We start from the raw sequence: 18,680 nt of genomic DNA, 5'->3' as shown, positions 1-18,680 counted from the left end.
CTGAAGTGGAATCATCCAGAATAATGATATTAAGGCCAAAGACCAAACCTTTACAATTACCAATTAAAATTTTACAATTACTTGTATTTAAGAACTCAGGTTCACTTACCAAAAACTAATAACAAACTTCATTTGAGTATCAACAACAAATTCACTTGAGAAACAATTTGAAGAACTCTAATTAATTAAGTAGAAAGAAAAGCTAGAAAATCAACACAAGCTCTACCTTTTTAAAATTAATATCTGTATAATGCCTTCTAACTTCTAACATGCCTTACACAAACATCTCATAGTTTTATGATATTTTACATAGTCTAAATATGATTAAGACTAACAAAATCTAAAAAGAATTAGTAAAGTTCTGTTGGTCAATTTCTTCATTCAAATATGTTACTGTACCTTCACCAAAGTTAACATAATCCAAATGAAAGATAAGCTATCAAATACAAAAGTTCTTTTTAATCTCTAAAAGTACTCAGATTGTATTTCAATATACCTGCTTGATATAAACCCCACTCCTAGAGAACAGATCCACCAACTCGGGATGATGTTTGCTATTCTGGCTTCCATGACCCAGGGTGAAATTTGTATTATCTCCCCAAGTGTAGACATCTGTAGGATCTAAAATGAAAATTAGTTTTTATACTCTTTTACATTTTAAACAAGTATCAGTGTAGTTTAATTACAGATATACTCCACTAATCAGTTTACCTCAAACATGATTCTTCACAAAAACTAATTTAATTACCATATTTAGAAAGATACTACCAACCCTCTCTTTTAAATTATGAATCTAATAATTTACTATATAACTCTAAGAATAGAAATCAGAAAATCCAATTCAGCTCAGGCTTGTCCCAATGTAAGCAATCTAACACTTTACCCTTGTTTCTTTAGCAGTTAAAGTTTAACTGCCAAATGATTAAAATACCACCTGCCATATGCACCTAGTTTCCATGAAAATAATACATATAATTATTTAAATGTAAAATGTTATTAAAACATTTAGTATATAAAGGTTCTAAATGACGCAAACATGATATTAGTTCCTATTTCTACAGAAACATCATTTTCAATTAGTTTGCTCTTGATAGATGCAAAATCACACTAGAGATTGGGCCAATATCCATTAAACTGGGATAAAACTTAATCACAGCTAATTATGATATAAAGCTTCATTTTTATTTTGGAAGGCTTATAAAGTTCTTGAATGGAATTATAACTGTAACTTGCAACATAGTGTCCAAGATAGAAATAAAAATGAAGAACATGTCCTTACTTAGCTTGCTCACTAGTTAAAATGCAAATTCACTAGTGCCCCCATTTAAATCTCTTCTCCTTTTCAGTCAATTTCCATTACCAAAGCTCACAGGGCAAAAAAATTGAAGAGATAAGTGCAATGAGAAGAAGGAACACGTGGGTAGAAGAATCACTTCCTTTCCCCCTCTACCTCAAATGCTGTTACTTTCTGAATGCACATCAATGGCTTTACAGTAGTTACAATTCTAGCTGCCTTCCCTTTTTAGGCTGTGTTTTCACTCTTATACACAGAAATGAACACTGAATCTGAAAAATGTAAAATAAACCAAAGTGCTCTGAAAGAAAACCAAAGTTATCAACCAACATATACCAGAATAAAAGTTCTTTGCAGATATCCGCACAAATTTTCTCAGGTATTTCTATAACAATAAAATTTCATTAAAATTTTCTAAGCTGTACCTTAATGGAATATATTTGTGGAATTTTCTTACCGGTATTTCTGAATACTACATGAGCTGGTCTATCCTTCATTAGAAGATCCAAAGCTGACAAGCCTTCTTTATCTTGAATATACAGACTAACACCACGCTAAAAAAAAAGGAAAAAATATGTGTGTGTATATACAGATATATATGTATTTATTTTTAATCATTTACCTATAATCAGTAATTTATTTATCAAAAAGTCAGATGATAAAACCCATAAATACATTAAAAATAAACATTTAATAACAATTATCTCCTATGCTCATACACATTTATTTCTCACATAAAAGAAAACTAAGAGAAATCGAATATCCAATTCTTGGGGGAATAAAGAAGAACCAGAAAACGTGAACAAATAAAATAACATTTAAAATCAAAATGAAAAAAAAATCAAAATGAACTAGATATGAAAGCTTTCCACAGTAAGGCAGGTCAGTTACTGAGAAGGTCCTAACTTTTGGTCTGCGTCTACATGTGTATGTACACACACATGCTTTTTTTTTCGTATTTACAGAGCCAAACTCCACATCCAGCTAAGGGCTGTAAAGATTTCTACACAATGGCAAACAATACTTTTTACTTTTTATATATATGATTTTTAGGATTTACTGTATATAATGTGATCACCTATGCTCCACCTTTTTGCCTTGAATTCTATTACATCTATTACTGACATGAAGACAATTATATTCTTTTATTTCTACTTGTGTGATATATATTTTTATATTTTTCCACTTAAAATATTCTACTTAAATTTTCAGAGCACTGTCTCTTACCACTTATTGTTAGATTGTATCAAAAAAAAAAAAAAACCCTGAGAATGCACGTGTGTGTGTGTGTGTGTTTTAAGAATGAATTTAAAGTAACCTGTAGTTTTATATCTCCAGAATTCAAACATGAAACAGAACATTTTCTGTCCCATTTATTTAAGGCAGTTAGCACACCCTATCCCTAGCACCATATTTACTGTTTTTAAAATATACTGGAGGAGGGGAGAAATAGAGCAATGTTCAATTCATATTATTATTATTACATACAGTTTTTTAAACACAAAATGTACTCCTTTTCATAAATAACATTTAATATTTGCTGATAGTTTAATAAGGCATTCAACAATAATTTTAACTTGTGTGAGTGATCACTGCCCATCCATCTACACACACAGTTTACCTGAGCAATTACAGGTTGAGACGAACCATGAAGTTTTTAAACTCTAACCACAACATGTTGGAATACTCTTTTGGGGTTACTTAAGAAAGAGAATCTCCTCTTACCTCGTAACAATGGATTTTAATAAATTAAAACCAAGATGGTTCCAGATGGTTATAACACTTGATTTCACACGGGTTGTCAATGAACAAAAGTACTCGTTAGTGAGCTAACAAATAAAACAAAATTCAGAAGTGATCTATGATCTTAACAAATTTAAAAGTGTATGTTGCCTGCTACTTTCAAAGTTAGATACAATAAATCCATGTGGGAAGACCTGAGCTTGGCCTTCATAAGGGTAAGAAGGGTAGATTCCAGGGCAGAGTGTTCCAAGCTACGAGTCTGACAAACAGGATCCCAGAAACTTAGATCCCTGGAGAGTTTACTTTACCAGTTTTATAAATTTGTCCTCAACTTTATACATATACCAACTGGACCCTAATAAGACTACATACAGTTGCATCATCCTAAGTAGCCCCAACTGCATAAAGGACTAGGAACACTTTTTTGCCTTTACAGCTCCCTACATATGGTGGTCTCTGACACTTTCTAACATGCTCACCTTAAACTCTAAAGGTAGTAGGATCAGTGTGTAGTCTAGTCTATCCCATTTATTAAAAGATCAACTCTTTACATATCCCCAAAATAGTAGGTAAATTCATTAGCTTATTAAATAGTATCTAAGTATAACCAAAAAACAAACTAACAAACAAGCAAAGAAAAGGATTCTATCCTTTTTTTTTTTTCCCATTACAATATCCCTAGCACTTAGATCACTGCCTAATACACATTAGGCACTAAAAAAAAAAAATGTATTCCAAATACTTTACAAACAGTATATCACTTAATCCACACAATCTTATGATTCAGTGAGTTCTTCCATTTACAAATGGGAAAAACTAAATCAAGTTCTTCCAGGTCAGTAATATAAGTAAACCACCAATATTAAAGAAAAATGGTATAGAGGTAACAGACACAGCAGGACCCTACAAACATAAACATGCCTCCTGTCACGGAACCAAGAAGGTAATGAAAACCTGCATAAGATATGCTGTTGCTACTCTGGCTTTTGGTAGACAAGAAGTTTCTGCTGAGGTTTTTCCATCTTTGGCAATCGGGAACTGATAGCTGGGTGTTTATTTATTGTACAATTTTAGCACTTAATTTTAAAATTTCATACCTATAAGGCTTTTATCAAATGTAATTCATTTAAAATGCGTTTTTCTGTATAGTCTCTTCTTGCTAGTCCATAACACCTTAAATGCTAGCGCCATCAGCAGAAGTGGAACTGACATGAACACCCCTATCATTGCAGCCCTTCCAATTAAAGGAGTGTTAAAAGGGGAAAGAAGTCTGTGCTAAAAAAATGCAGATGGCTTACAGCAACATGCGAATACTAAATGGATGAAAGAGGTTTCTGTGGGAATAGTTTTATCAGTGGGAAGCATCCATGTTAAGTGTCTATCACGGATCAGAAGGACGCTGATGACGATAAGACAGTCAAGCCAAGAGCAAGGCGGCCCAAGGTACAATCTCCTGGCTTCTCTAGCCAAGGAGGCGAGGATAATTTCTAAAGGGAAATGAAACACAAAGGGAGGGAAGGTCCAAAATTCAGACCAGAACCTATTTCAAACTGAAGCCCCAAATCCTAACACCGGAATGGCAACCCCTAGGACAGCAGAAAATCCAAGGACACTCTCAAGCTTGAAAGGATTGGCAGTCATCCAATTTTCCAGCAGAAACTGGTGGGAAAGGGTAGAAGTAGAGCTGATAGATGCTTTAACTCTTACTAACCTAGCTTTTCCTATAAAAGAGATTACAATAAGGAAATTAAACTGATACCCAAAGGTTTTAGATATAAGAGGAATTAACAGTACTATTAATAAACTTAAGAAAAGTTTTTCTTCACTGAAACTCCCTGGGGGAAAAAAAAATAAGGAAGGTACCACTATTATCCTCTTTTTATAGATGAAACTGAGGTTCAAGATTTAGTAACTCATCCAAGAGGACTCAGTTAAGTAGTAAACCTAGATAGTTTAGCTCCAAAAAAGGATATTTTGCTATTAACACATACTGAAAATTATTTTGATCAGTAAATGTTACCACCTAAAGACCAGTATGTAAACAATTTTTCTGAAGTCAAAAACAGACACCAGGACTTCCCTGGTGGCACAGTGGTTAAGAATCTGCCTGCCAATGCAGGGGACATGGGTTCGAGCCCTGGTCCGGGAAGATCCCACATGCCACGGAGCAACTAGGCCGGTGCGCCACAGCTACTGCGCCTGCGCTCTAGAGCCTGTGAGCCACAACCACTGAGCCCACGTGCCACAACTACTGAAGCCCACACACCTAGAGCCCGTGATCCACAACAAGGGAAGCCACTGCAATGAGAAGCCCGTGCACCGCAATGAAGAGTAGCGCCCACTCACTGCAACTAGAGAAAGCCTTCGGGCAAACAATCACCCAACGCAGCCAATCAATCAATCAATCAATCAATAAATAAAATTTAAAACAAAAACAGACACCAAAGATAAAGACACTGAAGATAAGCTCCCTAATGCCTTAATGTGACCACAAGTGCCTTGAGGACAGGGACTGCTTTGTTCTTCTCTGGTCCTCCACAAACATGACTAAATGCCTATACAAAAGCTAATTGTTCAATTTAAAACTCATGACTTCTAACAGTTTTTAATTTGCATTCATTAGTGAAATGACATCCATGGGGTATATATCAAAACACTTCATATTATTTGGCTAAACAGTACAACAAACCTAGATTTAATCTACTTGATGGGAAATTTAAAATAAACTGATTCTAATTTTTTTTTTTAGAGGTAGATTTTTTTTTAATAAATTTATTTTATTTTTGGCTGCGTTGCTACACGCGGGCTTTCTCTAGTTGCAGCGAGCGGGGGCTACTCTTCGTTGCGGTGCGCTGGCTTCTCATTGTGGCGGCTTCTCTCGTTGTGGAGCACGGGCTCTAGGCCTGCAGGCTTCAGTAGTTGTGGCTCGCGGGCTCTAGAGCGCAGGCTCAGTAGTTGTCGCGCACGGGTCTAGTTGCTCCGCAGCATGTGGGATCTTCCCGGACCAGGGCTCGAACCCGTGTCCCCTGCATTGGCAGGCGGAATCTTAACCACTGTGCCACCAGGGAAGCCCTGATTCTAATTATTTTTTTTAAAGAACTATAAAAACTTAATCCTAGCCAAACAAGAAATAAACACACTACTCAAAACATAGTCCCTAAGTGATTTCAATAACCAGTGCCCTTTTAAAGTAGATAATAATATAGTTATACAAAAGGAAACTATATTTCTTAAAAATACTAAAAGATATATAGTACTGAGTAAATGACAAAACGGGATTTACTTCAAAATAACATGGGGTGGAGAAAGTCAGTGGAGACATACATAACACAAAATTGGCCAAAAGTTCATGATACACTGTAAACTTTGGTATATGTTTAAAATTTTACATAAGAGGTTTAAATTAAAAGGATATATGAGACTTGAATTCTAAAGATGAGTTATAATAGTAAAAGATATCAAACAATTGATAAGAACTCAAATCTCTTTTGGAAAGTAAGTGGAGTATATGAAAAAGATTAAGAAAAACACATGCCAGACCAAATAGTTTTAAATAAACAAATGACACTTACCTTCAATAGAGACCAAACACAATCAATATGTCCATAAAAAACGCTTCTATGTAAAGCTGTCCATCCTGATTCCTTGTCTTTCACCAATGGATCCACTCCTTTCTCAATAAGCCAATCTAACACTCCTTTCTTTCCACAGGAGGAAACAAGGTGGAGGGCATTTCTGCCAAAGGCATCCTTGATAGTTGCAGCATTGTAACAATGACTGGAGAGAAAGGCCTTAATCTGGTTTTCACTCCCCTTTGTCACCACAGAAAGGACATCCAAAGCATGCTTCAGGGATCGACACTTTGATGTGCAGTCAGGGATGGAAGAATTCATCCTAATTGTTTTTATACAGCTTACTTCTTCTGAACAGTCAGATAATTTTAAAAAATGAAAAAGCCAGGACACAAAGGTGCTATTCAGAAAGATTTATAGAGAATAAATGGCCTGTTTAGGATTATAATTTAAATCCTCATGGCAACAGTATAAAACTATATAGATTTGTACAATTTATTTTGGCACTTAAATCCAAAAATTATAAATAGCCCTATAAAGTTTATATCAAACACAAGTTCTTTATTTAAAAAAAGACTTCCCACAGTTTATAAATTATTCCTGGAGTCAAGCACCAAGGGGGAGGAGGAGGGGAACTCCCCCTCCACACTGTCCGATCCTTTTAAATATCCATAATTGCAAGTGTGACCTATAAGAGAAGGAGAAAGATAAAGTAAAAAATACACAATCTATCTCTTGCTCAAGTATTTTACAATACAATTACCTCCATATTTAAGTGCCCCTAATTCCTATTTCGAAAACAAACAAGCAAATAAATGAGCCTACCAGCTTCTCACTGATAGGATCTGACGTTAGTTGCTCCCCCTTCCCTGTGATATTTTCTCCCTATGGAATGTGTGGCAAAGTTAGCAGCTTCACTGACAAAAGCTCGACCTCCTCTCCCAGTTTTGATAAGGGAGGTTAGTTCTGCTCGGCCACAAGCCTGATTGAAAGGTGGCTCCATCCACCTCCACCCGAGAAAGTTGAGGAGGAAAGGGAAGTGGATCCACTTGGCAGCAACCCTCCAGCCTGTTCGCCCGGATTCTACCAATGTTACCATACAGGTAACTGGAAGGGTCAAGGGCTCTCACATCTGAGGTATGTCTAAGTTATTTGACTTCACTCAAACTTTATTTCAGAATCCAGGCATCACGAGTAGATATGTATATGTGCAGTGATGAAGTTAATGCATTTAATCAGGAATCCCAAAATGGAGGCCAGCCCAGTGGCCTCACCCACTTCACAAATCTAAACCTGTCAGTCTGCACCTACAGGACACACCTGTCAAGGAAACCTAACACCGATCAATCCTCCAACTCCGCTTTAGCGAGTTCACCTCACTCTAGAAAACAGGACCTGCACGCCTTATTAGGAAATCCCCAACCTCCTAGCCAAGCGCACCCTGCTTCAGAGCTGCCTCTTCTAACATGCTGTGAGTCTCTCTTGCCCAAAATCCCTTGGAAGATTGCTTCACTGCCAGTGAGCACTGACTCCCCACCCCCCGCAATCCATGCGTTGTTTTCCCTTGAACGAAGGACACCCAAGTCGTTACTAAATTGTTTTAATTTTGTCATTTGACAGGAGAGAGAGAGAGAAAATGAGAGAGACAGAGAGAGAGAGAGGGAGGAGTGGGGGAAGGGAGGAAAGGAGAGAGAGAAGAGAGAGAGAGAGATTACTTTGTGCTATTCCTGTGTTTGAAGTGCTTTTCAAGCCCTGGAATTGTAGTCACCTGTCCATTTCAAAGGTAACTTTTAAAAGAAATGCACTTCAAAGCCACCTTGATATTGTTTTTCAGATAGCCACAGTTTTGCATTATCTGCTCTGTTATTGTTGCTAATATCAATAAATGTAACTAACCATGTTAAAAACAAACAAACTTTCCACTGATAGAAAAAATTTTCACATCCTGAGATATGGGGAAGTCATTCTGGCTTATACATGACTTGGCTTGAACTTCACGCTAACCAGAACAGCCTGTCTTACGGCCTGTCAAACACACACTGTACATCTGCTTCAGCCATTAAAGAAGAGTGTAGCTCATCATCCAGTAACACAAAAGGTTAAGTTGCGACGCACTGCAGAGGCCCACTGACAGTACGTCCTGAGGGAAAAACAGGATGAAGCATTCTATGCTTTGGATCTACAGGCTCCTAGGTAGGTAAAAAGACCAGATTCTTGCACCTTCCCATACACAGGAAAACACTAAAATCATTAACACGAGATATCTGTTCTTTGTGATTAGTAATCTTTTACCAAGATGTATGCTTGACTACATGTATTTAAACACTACAAGTATTTAAAACATACATAAAAAATTTTAAAAACAAAAAAGGAGAAAATTTTTCCTTAATATATCATCTCTACAAATCATTAAGAGACCAACAGAATAACAGTCAAAGAATATGACCACATTTCTCAAAAAAAAAGGAGGGGGGGTGGATTTAAATGGATTTTTAAAAAGAAAGAGGCTCACATCATTCAAAAGAAATGTAAATTAAAACTATAATGAGACACCATTTTTATCTATCAGAATGACAAAGATCAAAAAGGTTAAAAAAAAAAAAAAAGGTTGATTACTATGTATTGACAAGGTTGTGAAGAAATAGAAACTCTACTCAACTGTTGGTGAGTATAAATCAGCAGTCTTTATGGACAGCAATTTAGTAATATTTACTAAAATGTAAAATGCACATTCCTTCTAATTCAGTTTTACTAAGAATTTATCCTGTAAAACCATATCCATGTGTGAAATGACATAGTACAAGAACATTCATTGCATCACTGCATGGAAAAAGCCTAAATAGTTAAGATAGTTATGGCATGTCCATTCAACAGAAGATTATTCATGTATCAAAAAGAATAAAGTAGCTATATATTTTCTAATATGAAATAATCTGCAAGATATATTGTAAAATGTCTCTTAAAACCAGATGTATCTGTAATGCCACGTATGAGAAAATGTACATGTAAGTATATGTTTATGCTTGAATATGCATGAAAGATGTTTAGAAGAATACACAAGAAAATGGTTAATAGTGGTTGCTCTAGGGAAGACCACCAATGGTTGGAGACAGATATGGAAGGCAGACTTACTTTTTACTACTAGTAACCTCTTTTGAATGCTTTACCATGTGTATGTATACCTATTTTAAAATAAACATCTTAAAAATATAAATAAATGCTAATATATTGATTAGAGAGGCCACAGTAAAGTCTAGAAAACTCAACCATCATACATGAGCCTCTAGCTTTTTTCCAATATGCTAATGTGTCTGCTTTGCCCATTCAGATCTGGAGAAATGAAATATCATTGTCAACTACTTGAAAAGCTACTAGCCTTCAGTTTCTTCACTTCCTGTTAGAAAACTAACCACCAATATATTAGAAATTTTATATCTAGAGTGGACTACTTTAAGCATTTCTCCATCATCTTTTTATTTATCATCTCCTAATTATCTTCTTCTTTCAATATTTTTGTGCTCTGGATTTTAAATGAGTAGTCAACCCATCTATAATGCCTAGATTTTAAAGCTTTTATAGTAGAAATTCTACATAAATTCTCTTCTCCAAGGTATCAAATTAAGTTCCGCAAAATACTTTTTTTCATTTTAATTTATTTTAAAAATACAGTCGGCCCTCCATATCTGCATGTTCCACAACGGTGAACTGAACCAAGCTTGAATTGAAAATATTTAAAAATTCCAGAAAGTTCCAAAAAGAAAAGCTTGAATTTGCCTCATGCGGGCCAACTACTTACATAGCATTTTCAACTATAGTTGACCCTTGAACAACACAATGACCCTCTTACAGCTGGCTTTCCCTATAGTAGGTTCCTCGTATTCACGGTTCCACATCTGCAACTTCAACCAAAGGCAGATCCTGTAGTACTGCAGTACACATTTACTGATGAAAATCCGAGTATAAGTGGACCCATGCTCTTCAAGCCCATGTTGTCCAAGGTTCAACCATATTTACATAGCACTGACACTGTATTTAGATATTCTAAGTAATCTAGAGATGATTTAAAGTATACTGGAGAATATATGTAGGTTATATACAAATACTATGCCATTTTATATAAGGGACTTGAGCATCTGTAGATTTTGGTATCCGTTGGGGTCCTAGAACCAATGATACCCCAGTGATACCAAGAGACTACTGTATTTATCTGAATGACAGAGGAAAAACGGTTATAAAACTATTTAGAGCAACACAAGTGAGTTTACATATATGTACAGGAAAAATTTGTGTGCACCAGACATAAACATTCCAAATCTGTATTTTCCTCTCCCATTTCAAACCACACTAAGTCAGAAATCCTAAACCTAACTAGTTCTTAACTATTCTGATTTCCGCACCTGGAAATGATAGCACAGAACCAGACAACTCCTAGTCCTTTCTAGCTCCAGTTCTGTTTCTGCTAGACTACATATAAGCAAGCAAACAAAGTGTTTGGTAGTTAGCTGACATGAAGAAAAAAGTACCAAAGCCTCAAGTAGTTTAAAATGTTTAAACTGGAAAACATGACAGATGGCAAAATAGTCCCATGTAGTTAATTTCATCCCTTTGAGGCTCTAAAATTTTGCCATCTTTGTGTTTTCAGTGTCTTCCTAATACCTGAAAGGAACTACTTATGTGAATAACCCAAACCCTACATGAAATAATTAAGATACAAGAGAAAAGAATTCCCTAATTTGTTACTATACATAATTTAAACACTTAAAAGGGAAAAAAGAATATTAAATATAAACAAAAGTGATACTATACTATAATATATAATGAGAGAGGCACATACAGAGTACTATGAACATAAATTAGGAAGGGACTAAGTGACTAAGAGCTAAGAGCTAGCATTTCTTAGAATCCTACATATTTGGATTCAAATATAGCAATGCCAGCTGTTACCAATTATGTAACTCTACAAATTACATAATCTCTCCAAGCCTTTATTTCTTCTTCTGAAAATGGAGACAATGCCACCAACCTCAAAGGGTTACCGTAATGATAAATAAAGCTGCTTATCATGGTACCTGCTACCAAATGTACATTCAACAAATAGCAGCTTTTATTACTATCATTTCTTCGGTAACAAAAAGATAACAAATTTTTATTCCAAAGTTCATGTTTGGGCTTCAATGTCTCTGCTACTAGTTTCCATGCATTCTTCTCCTATGAAACCATACATACGAAGGTTACCAATGACCTCCAAATTGCCAAATACTTTTGGTAACGTTACTTGACTTCCCTGCTTTCGAGTCATGACCACGACATTCTCGTAAGGAATCTAAAAAGGAGTACTGAAAGCATAGGGAACCAATGAAGCATCTGCGCATGGGATCTCTCTCCTACCACTTCTTCCAAGGGCATTTTCCCTTCCCCTGACCTTCAAATGTTAGGCTTCTCTCAGTGTTCCACTTCAGTCTTCTTTTCCTCTCTAATTCACACTCACCCTGCATAATTTCAATCTCTTCATGTTAACTTTAACCTGTGCTCATAATCCTCAAATATGTCTCCTGCCTTCACATCTTTCCTAAATTCCTGGCCCAATGCCTAGTGTTAATCTTATTCATGCGTTCAACAAATGCTTATTGAAGGCAAAGAAAGCAAAGGAAATACTTATTAAGCATGTAATATTTTATATGATGTGATATTTTACATCGAAGAGGTTAAGCCACCCAAATCACACTATCAGTAAAAGAGGAGTTAGAATTCAAACACAGATCTATTTCACAGTAAAGTCCCAGCTATTTCTACAACACAATGCTGCCTCTTCAGTGCATCCCCAGGTCATAAGGTACTGCGAAAACGAAAATACACAGGACTTAAATATTCTGGATATTCTAGTACAGACTCATGGATAATACTTAAGTGAAAATATAGCTCATTTAACAACTGTATTGACTGAACAAGATTTATTATCTATTACGCAGTCTCTACCACCAGTGGGGCACAGTCTAGTAGAGGAGAATGATTTTTATTAAATCAAGTCCTAAAAATATATCATGATTAAAACCTATGATAAAGATATAACAAGTGACTCATAGGAATGGGGAGTCAACAAGAGGGATAAAGGGAAGATTCCCCAAAGGAGAGGAGATGAGTATGTGTCTGCCTGATAAATTCAGGGCCAGTGGGCATTTGAGGCAGAAGTAACAGTAAATAGAAAACACTAAAATCACCTTGGTCCATTCTGAAAATTCTAGGTAATTCAGAAGACAGAAATGCATAAGGCCTAATATATACACAGGGATGAACTAGATTATAGACAGCCTTATGTGCCTTTCTTCAGGGATAAAGAAAGTGAGCAATTCAGAAACATATTTAGGACCTTGAGTTGACAAGATGTGGTCAACTCCTAGGTTTCTGGCTTGACTACAGATAGAGCAGCCAGGAAGAAGAGTAAAGGGTAAATGCTTTGTAAATCAAAAAAATAAAACAAACTGGAAACAAAAGGAACAAACAGAAATTAAAGGAGAACATTTTTGCTTTATATGTTATGAATACAAAGTGTTGATGAGAAACTGAGCTGGAAGAGTGTAGCTAGCTACACAGGCGATTGTTAACCTTGAAAACTGGTCCACCACAAAGGTGCCAGCCAGTAGAGGTTGAGCCCTCAACAATGGCTCACAATCCTATTTAACCTTGGTGAAGAGTTCAGTCATCTTCCTAAAACACAAATCTGATCATGCTATTCTCTCACATATCCAAGACCAAAATGAACCAATATCTGTATTTCATGTGTTAATAGCCTTGTGACCTCAGGAAGAGGATGCCAGCTAGACTTGGCAACCACGTAGCACACAAAGTTCAGACTGTGAATTCAGAACACTGAGCTAGTAACCACTAAGTGACCCTGGGCACATAAGAGTTGCCTAAGCTTCAATTCTCTCACTTGTAAAAAGGGAATAAAAACTATTTATCTCCTGAGTTGTTCTGAAAAATAAATGAGACAATTCATGCACATGTAAGCACCCAAGAAATGTTACGAAGGAAAAAGGAACATAGTGATATAATGTATTGGTCAAAAAATAGAATAACTATATTAAAGCCCTTTCTGCTTGGAATGTTTTTACCCAAACCTTTACAGGGCTGCCAACTTGTCCATGGCTTACAAACATTACATCTACCATCTTATAAACTTTCAAATGGACAAGCATAGTGCTTTACATAAATGAACTAATTTAATCCTCTTTCCAGCCTGTATTGCCCTGTATGTATTAAGTAAGAATTGGGTTCCTATAATCTAAGAATTGGGATTCTATTATCTAAAACCTTGGTCAAGTAGCTTAATCTTCCTAATCCACAATTTCTTCTTCTGCAAAATGATAATAACAACATGCCTTGTAAGTGTGGACCTTGACTACACATAAAGATTCTAAGCTCCTTAAGGCAGGGAAGAGAATGCCATACTTACTCATATTTCTCACAAAATATAATATGTATTCAATAAGTAGGCTTACATTTTTAAAGAGTTCTCTAAAATCAAAATATCTTCCCTATAAACTTGTATCTATATTAACTGTCACAAAGCTACAAATTATAGTGACTCATAATTGGAGAATTTTTTAAATTTTAAATTCCTTCTGTAAGCCCTGAAAATAGTTCACATAATTTTAAAACATCAAAACTTACTACTTTAGGAAATTAATAATTTAACTTTATCAATATTGTATTTTATTTTATTCTGTTTTCTCAATTATTCTCTGGGTACAAAGGATAGAAACTTCAATATTTTACTAGTGCAAAACCCAGTTTCACAATTGAACAATTCCCCAAATTTTAGGGGGCAAGCACATCTCTGGAGGTGGCAAAGAATTACTGCCCTTGGGCCTTCCCTGGTGGCGCAGTGGTTACGAATCTGCCTGCCAATGCAGGGGACACGGGTTCAAGCCCTGGTCCAGGAAGATCCCACATGCTGTGGAGCAACTAAGCCCGTGAGCCACAACTACTGAGCCTGTGCTCTAGAGCCCGCGAGCCACAACTACTGAGCCCACGTGCCACAACTACTGAAGCCTGTGCACCTAGAGCCCGTACTCCACAATAAGAGAAGCCACTGCAATGAGAAGCCTGCGCACCGCAACGAAGAGTAGCCCCCGCTCACCACAACTAGAGAAAGCCCGCGTGCAGCAACTAAGACCCAACACAGCCAAAAATAAAATCAAAAATAAAATAAAATTTATTTAAAAAAAAAAAAATTACTGCCCTATTAACGATAATAAAGGGACTTCCCTGGCAGTCCAGTGGTTAAGACTCCGCACTTCCACGGCAGAGGATGTGAGTTTGATCCCTGGTGGGGGAACTAAGATACCATGGCCAAAAGATGATTAAAAAAAAAAAGAAAGAAAGAAGATAATAAACTAACTTTGACATCATTTATAATAATTAACTAAGTAACACTGAGCTCCTTATGCAATATGGTCTATTGTACTTTATGGTTCCGAAGCATAATGTAGAATTTAGCATGCTGAAAGCCCTGGACACAAGTTCTTTTGTTTTAACATCTTTATTGGAGTATAATTGCTTTACAATGTTGTGTTAGTTTCTGCTGTATAACAAAGTGAATCAGCTATATGCATACATATGTGCGTATGTATATCCCCATATGCCCTCCCTCTTGCTTCTCCCTCTCACCCTCCCTATCCCACCCCTCTAGGTGGTCACAAAGCACCGAGCTGATCTCCCTGTGTTATGCGGCTGCTTCCCACTAGCTATCTATTTTACAATTGGTAGTGTATATATGTCCAGGCCACTCTCTCACTTCGTCCCAGCTTACCCTTCCCCCTCCCCCTGTCCTCAAGTCCATTCTCTACGTCTGCCTGGACACAAGTTTTTTTAAAAATTTTTAAATAATGGAAGAACCATTTTTTAAATTCCTTGAAGTAAACCGCTTTGACTAAATATCTGTACTTTCAGCAAATATCTATACTATAATTCTTTTTAGAAAACATCTCTTTCTGCCCTTATCTGCCCTGTATCAATTTCTAAAACCTATAAAAAAAATCAAGGCATTTAAAATAAAAAGGGCAGTGAAAAGATCAAGGAGCTATGGAAGGACGTGAATTTGCACATCATGGGCATAAAAACACTACCACTCATAGAAGTCACGTTCTTTTAGTACTTCTGCTAAATCTCGACTTTCTAACGCCCTACTTCCAGGCATGAGAAAAAAAAAAAAAAAGTTGCTACATCAATCTCTGCTTCCTGAAAAATATCCCGTCCGGCTAACACACTTTAAGTTTTACTACCTACGTTGGAAATCCAGAGTCACGGATACCCTGGGTTACTTGTTTCGCTGATGAACTAAAACTTTTTAGAAATCGGCAACATGATACAAGAACAAAAGGCCTCTATCCTGTGTCCCCCACCCCCCCAAGAAAGAACGGGTCCCTTTTCACTTAACAGTCGATTCACACTGAACTTCATCGTTAGCCTCCCCAGACTGAACTAAAACTTCTGTGATGCCACGAAAGGGATAAGAGACGTGGGCGCCTCGAGGAATGGCTTCAAATTCAAGGCTCCAGGGGAAGTGACACGAGACAACTATCAGAAACTAGCAGCGCAACGTCGCTGGAGGGCTTGGCAGGCAGGACCGCAAGGTAGCGCGGCGCCCGCACAGACCATTCATTAGCTCCGGGCGGCGGCGAGGAGGCGGCCGCCGGGACCCGGGCCAAGCAGCCGGCCCCGCAACGCCTCTCGGGGAGCCCGGCAGCCTCGGCGCCGCTGAGTCCCCTCCCCGCGGCCCACCCGGGCCACCGGCGCCCGCGGTCACCCTCCGGAAAGATAACACTGTCCAGTCGCCCCGCGACTGAAGGGACGCCGTTGCCTCTGCCCGTTCCGCACGGTCGGGCCGCACCGAGCCCTCCCTCACCAGTCGCTAGATGAAAATCCTCCGGTGGTCTCCGCGGGGTGGGCACACGGTCGCGCAGGGACTCATCCTCAGTGAAGGCAGCAGAAGAAAACGAAGGGCGCCAGTGGAGGCCTGTCCCCAGGCCCGGGTCAGCTCCAGAAGCGGCTGCACCAACAGCCGCCGCGTCTACAGACTTCTAGAACTGGGGCAGGAAGGAAGGGGCGGCACGGGCGGGACACAGGAATAAGGCGGGCGCTGATTGGCTGGGGCTCGTGTATGCCTGTGGAGGATTGGCTGGTGTCTGCCCAGAAGGTCTCGCGTGGCAGCGCCTAAACTGTGGTCTTTCCCTGGCACCCTAAAGGAACTTGACCCCTCCGGCCTTGGGGGCGGGGAAAGGCAGCGGCCGAGGACTCTGGGCCAACGGGGGGTGTGAAAATGTCCCTCCCGGGGTCAGCAGTAGCCCAAGGAGAAACCTCCCTCTCCCCGCAACTCGAGACTTGGAATCCAGGATAAACCCTGGTGGAGAGACTGAGTTCTGGGGACCTGGACGGATGCCTTGGTCACCACGCAGCAGAAACCAAAGGCGTGGGCATCTTGCACCTAAGAGAGTTTCCTCCCGTCGCCCTACCGGTGGGGTCACAGGAAAGCCCAGGGCGTCGTCTCAAAGAGACTCAGCCTCGCCTCTCCCCGGCTGCTCCCACCCCCGGATTTTCCGGGGTCACTCCCTGGGTCAGAAGGCGTCACTGCCTTCTTAGATCACTGTGCGGGGCCAGCCGCCGACCCGGGCCAAGCCACTCACTAGGTCACGCCACTCAGTGCCTGATGCCAGGCTCGTACTACGCTTTTTACCCCTTAAGTCTGCCTCCAAGGGCCGTTTTAAAAATGGTCGAGTGAAAAAAATTAGGACACCAAGTAGCCAATAATCGATACTAGGATAGCGAAAAGGAAACATCCTGCCTGGGAATGCCTGAAACAGTAGGCGCCCAGTAAATGTTTGTTCAGGGAGGGTTACTGTAACTCAGAACAAACAACACTAGGAGTCAGGAGGTGTCTCTGCAGCTCTGCCACGTGGTCAATTATGCAAGCCACTTAGTCTCCTTCACCTATAGAACGACGGAGTTGGACTAAGATGTCGTCTTAAGGGCGGCCCATTCAGCTTCACTCTTTCTGGAGCCTGCCTTGCGGAAGCCCAAAGCCACCCAGCTGGTTAGTGAAGAGGAAAGGAGAATAGCTCTGCCGCTGCTCCTCCCAGTACAGTGTTCTGTCTCTTTGCCCCTTATTCTAAGTGCCCTACTTCCTTCTTGAACAAAAAACTAATTTGTAATGTAAAAATTGAGTGATTTTGAAAATAAGCTATGTACGCTGACTTTTATATTCGTGCACAAAGAAGCTAGAAATGGCAAGTAAAGTCAATAACGTAAATGAATGCATTGACCTAAGGTCAAATCTTTTATCAGTCTCCGGACAAGTTAATTCGCTTTTTTGAAGCCTCAGTTTCCTCATTTGTGAAATAGGAGCAATAATGCATTTTATGGTTGTGAAAATGTAATTATATAGAGATATATCGCACTTAGCAGAGTGCCTAGCACACAGTAACACTTCCTGAATGGTAGATGTTACTTTTTATAAATAAGAAGTATTTCCTTAGCAGCAGAATTATTCCAATTCCATTCCAATTATTCCATTCATTTTAACAATAGCCAGTGTCAGGCACTTGTGGTAAGCCATAGGGATCCAATAGTGAACAAAACACTTATAGACCCAGAAAATTCCACACATAAGAATAATGTGCGGGACTTCCCTGGTGGCGCAGTGGTTAAGAATCCGCCTGCCAATGCAGGGAACACGGGTTCGAGCACTGGTCTGGGAAGATCCCAAATGCCACGGAGCAACTAAGCCCGGGCGCCACAACTACTGAAGCCCGCGCACCTAGAGCCCGCGAGCCACAACTACTGAGCCCGCGTACCACAACTACTGAAGCCCGCGCACCTAGAGCCCATGCTCCACAACAAGAGAAGCCACCGCAATGAGAAGCCCCTGCACCACAATGAAAAGTAGCCCCTGCTTGCCGCAACTAGAGAAAGCCCACGCATAGCAACGAAGACCCAACGCAGCCAAAGATAAATAAATAAATCTATAAGAAAAAAAGAATAATTTGCAACTTTTACAAGAACTGCAAATACTA

General features: G+C 38.8%; 1 protein-coding gene across 5 annotated transcripts in view; it reads right to left on the bottom strand.

The window, feature by feature from the left end:
* The window catches only part of IBTK (inhibitor of Bruton tyrosine kinase), a 98,014-nt gene extending 81,310 nt beyond the window's left edge, over positions 1-16,704 (bottom strand). For all 5 annotated transcript variants that reach the window (XR_005022210.1, XM_036872025.1, XM_036872026.1 and 2 more), the window contains exons 1-4: positions 16,517-16,704; positions 6,610-7,297; positions 1,752-1,848; positions 497-621 (exon numbers count right to left, since the gene is read on the bottom strand). Coding sequence is in view for 4 of the 5 variants with exons in the window: in XM_036872025.1 (XP_036727920.1) it covers positions 497-621; positions 1,752-1,848; positions 6,610-6,930 (543 nt within the window). In the remaining variant the exon portion in view is untranslated. The remainder of the gene's footprint in view (positions 1-496; positions 622-1,751; positions 1,849-6,609; positions 7,298-16,516) is intronic.
* Between the last annotated feature and the right edge of the window lie 1,976 nt (positions 16,705-18,680).

This window comes from Balaenoptera musculus, chromosome 12, assembly GCF_009873245.2.
Source record: "Balaenoptera musculus isolate JJ_BM4_2016_0621 chromosome 12, mBalMus1.pri.v3, whole genome shotgun sequence".
NCBI classification, from domain to species: Eukaryota; Metazoa; Chordata; class Mammalia; order Artiodactyla; family Balaenopteridae; genus Balaenoptera; species Balaenoptera musculus.
Note: the sequence above shows the minus strand (reverse complement) of the source record. Positions and strands in the feature narration are given on the sequence as shown.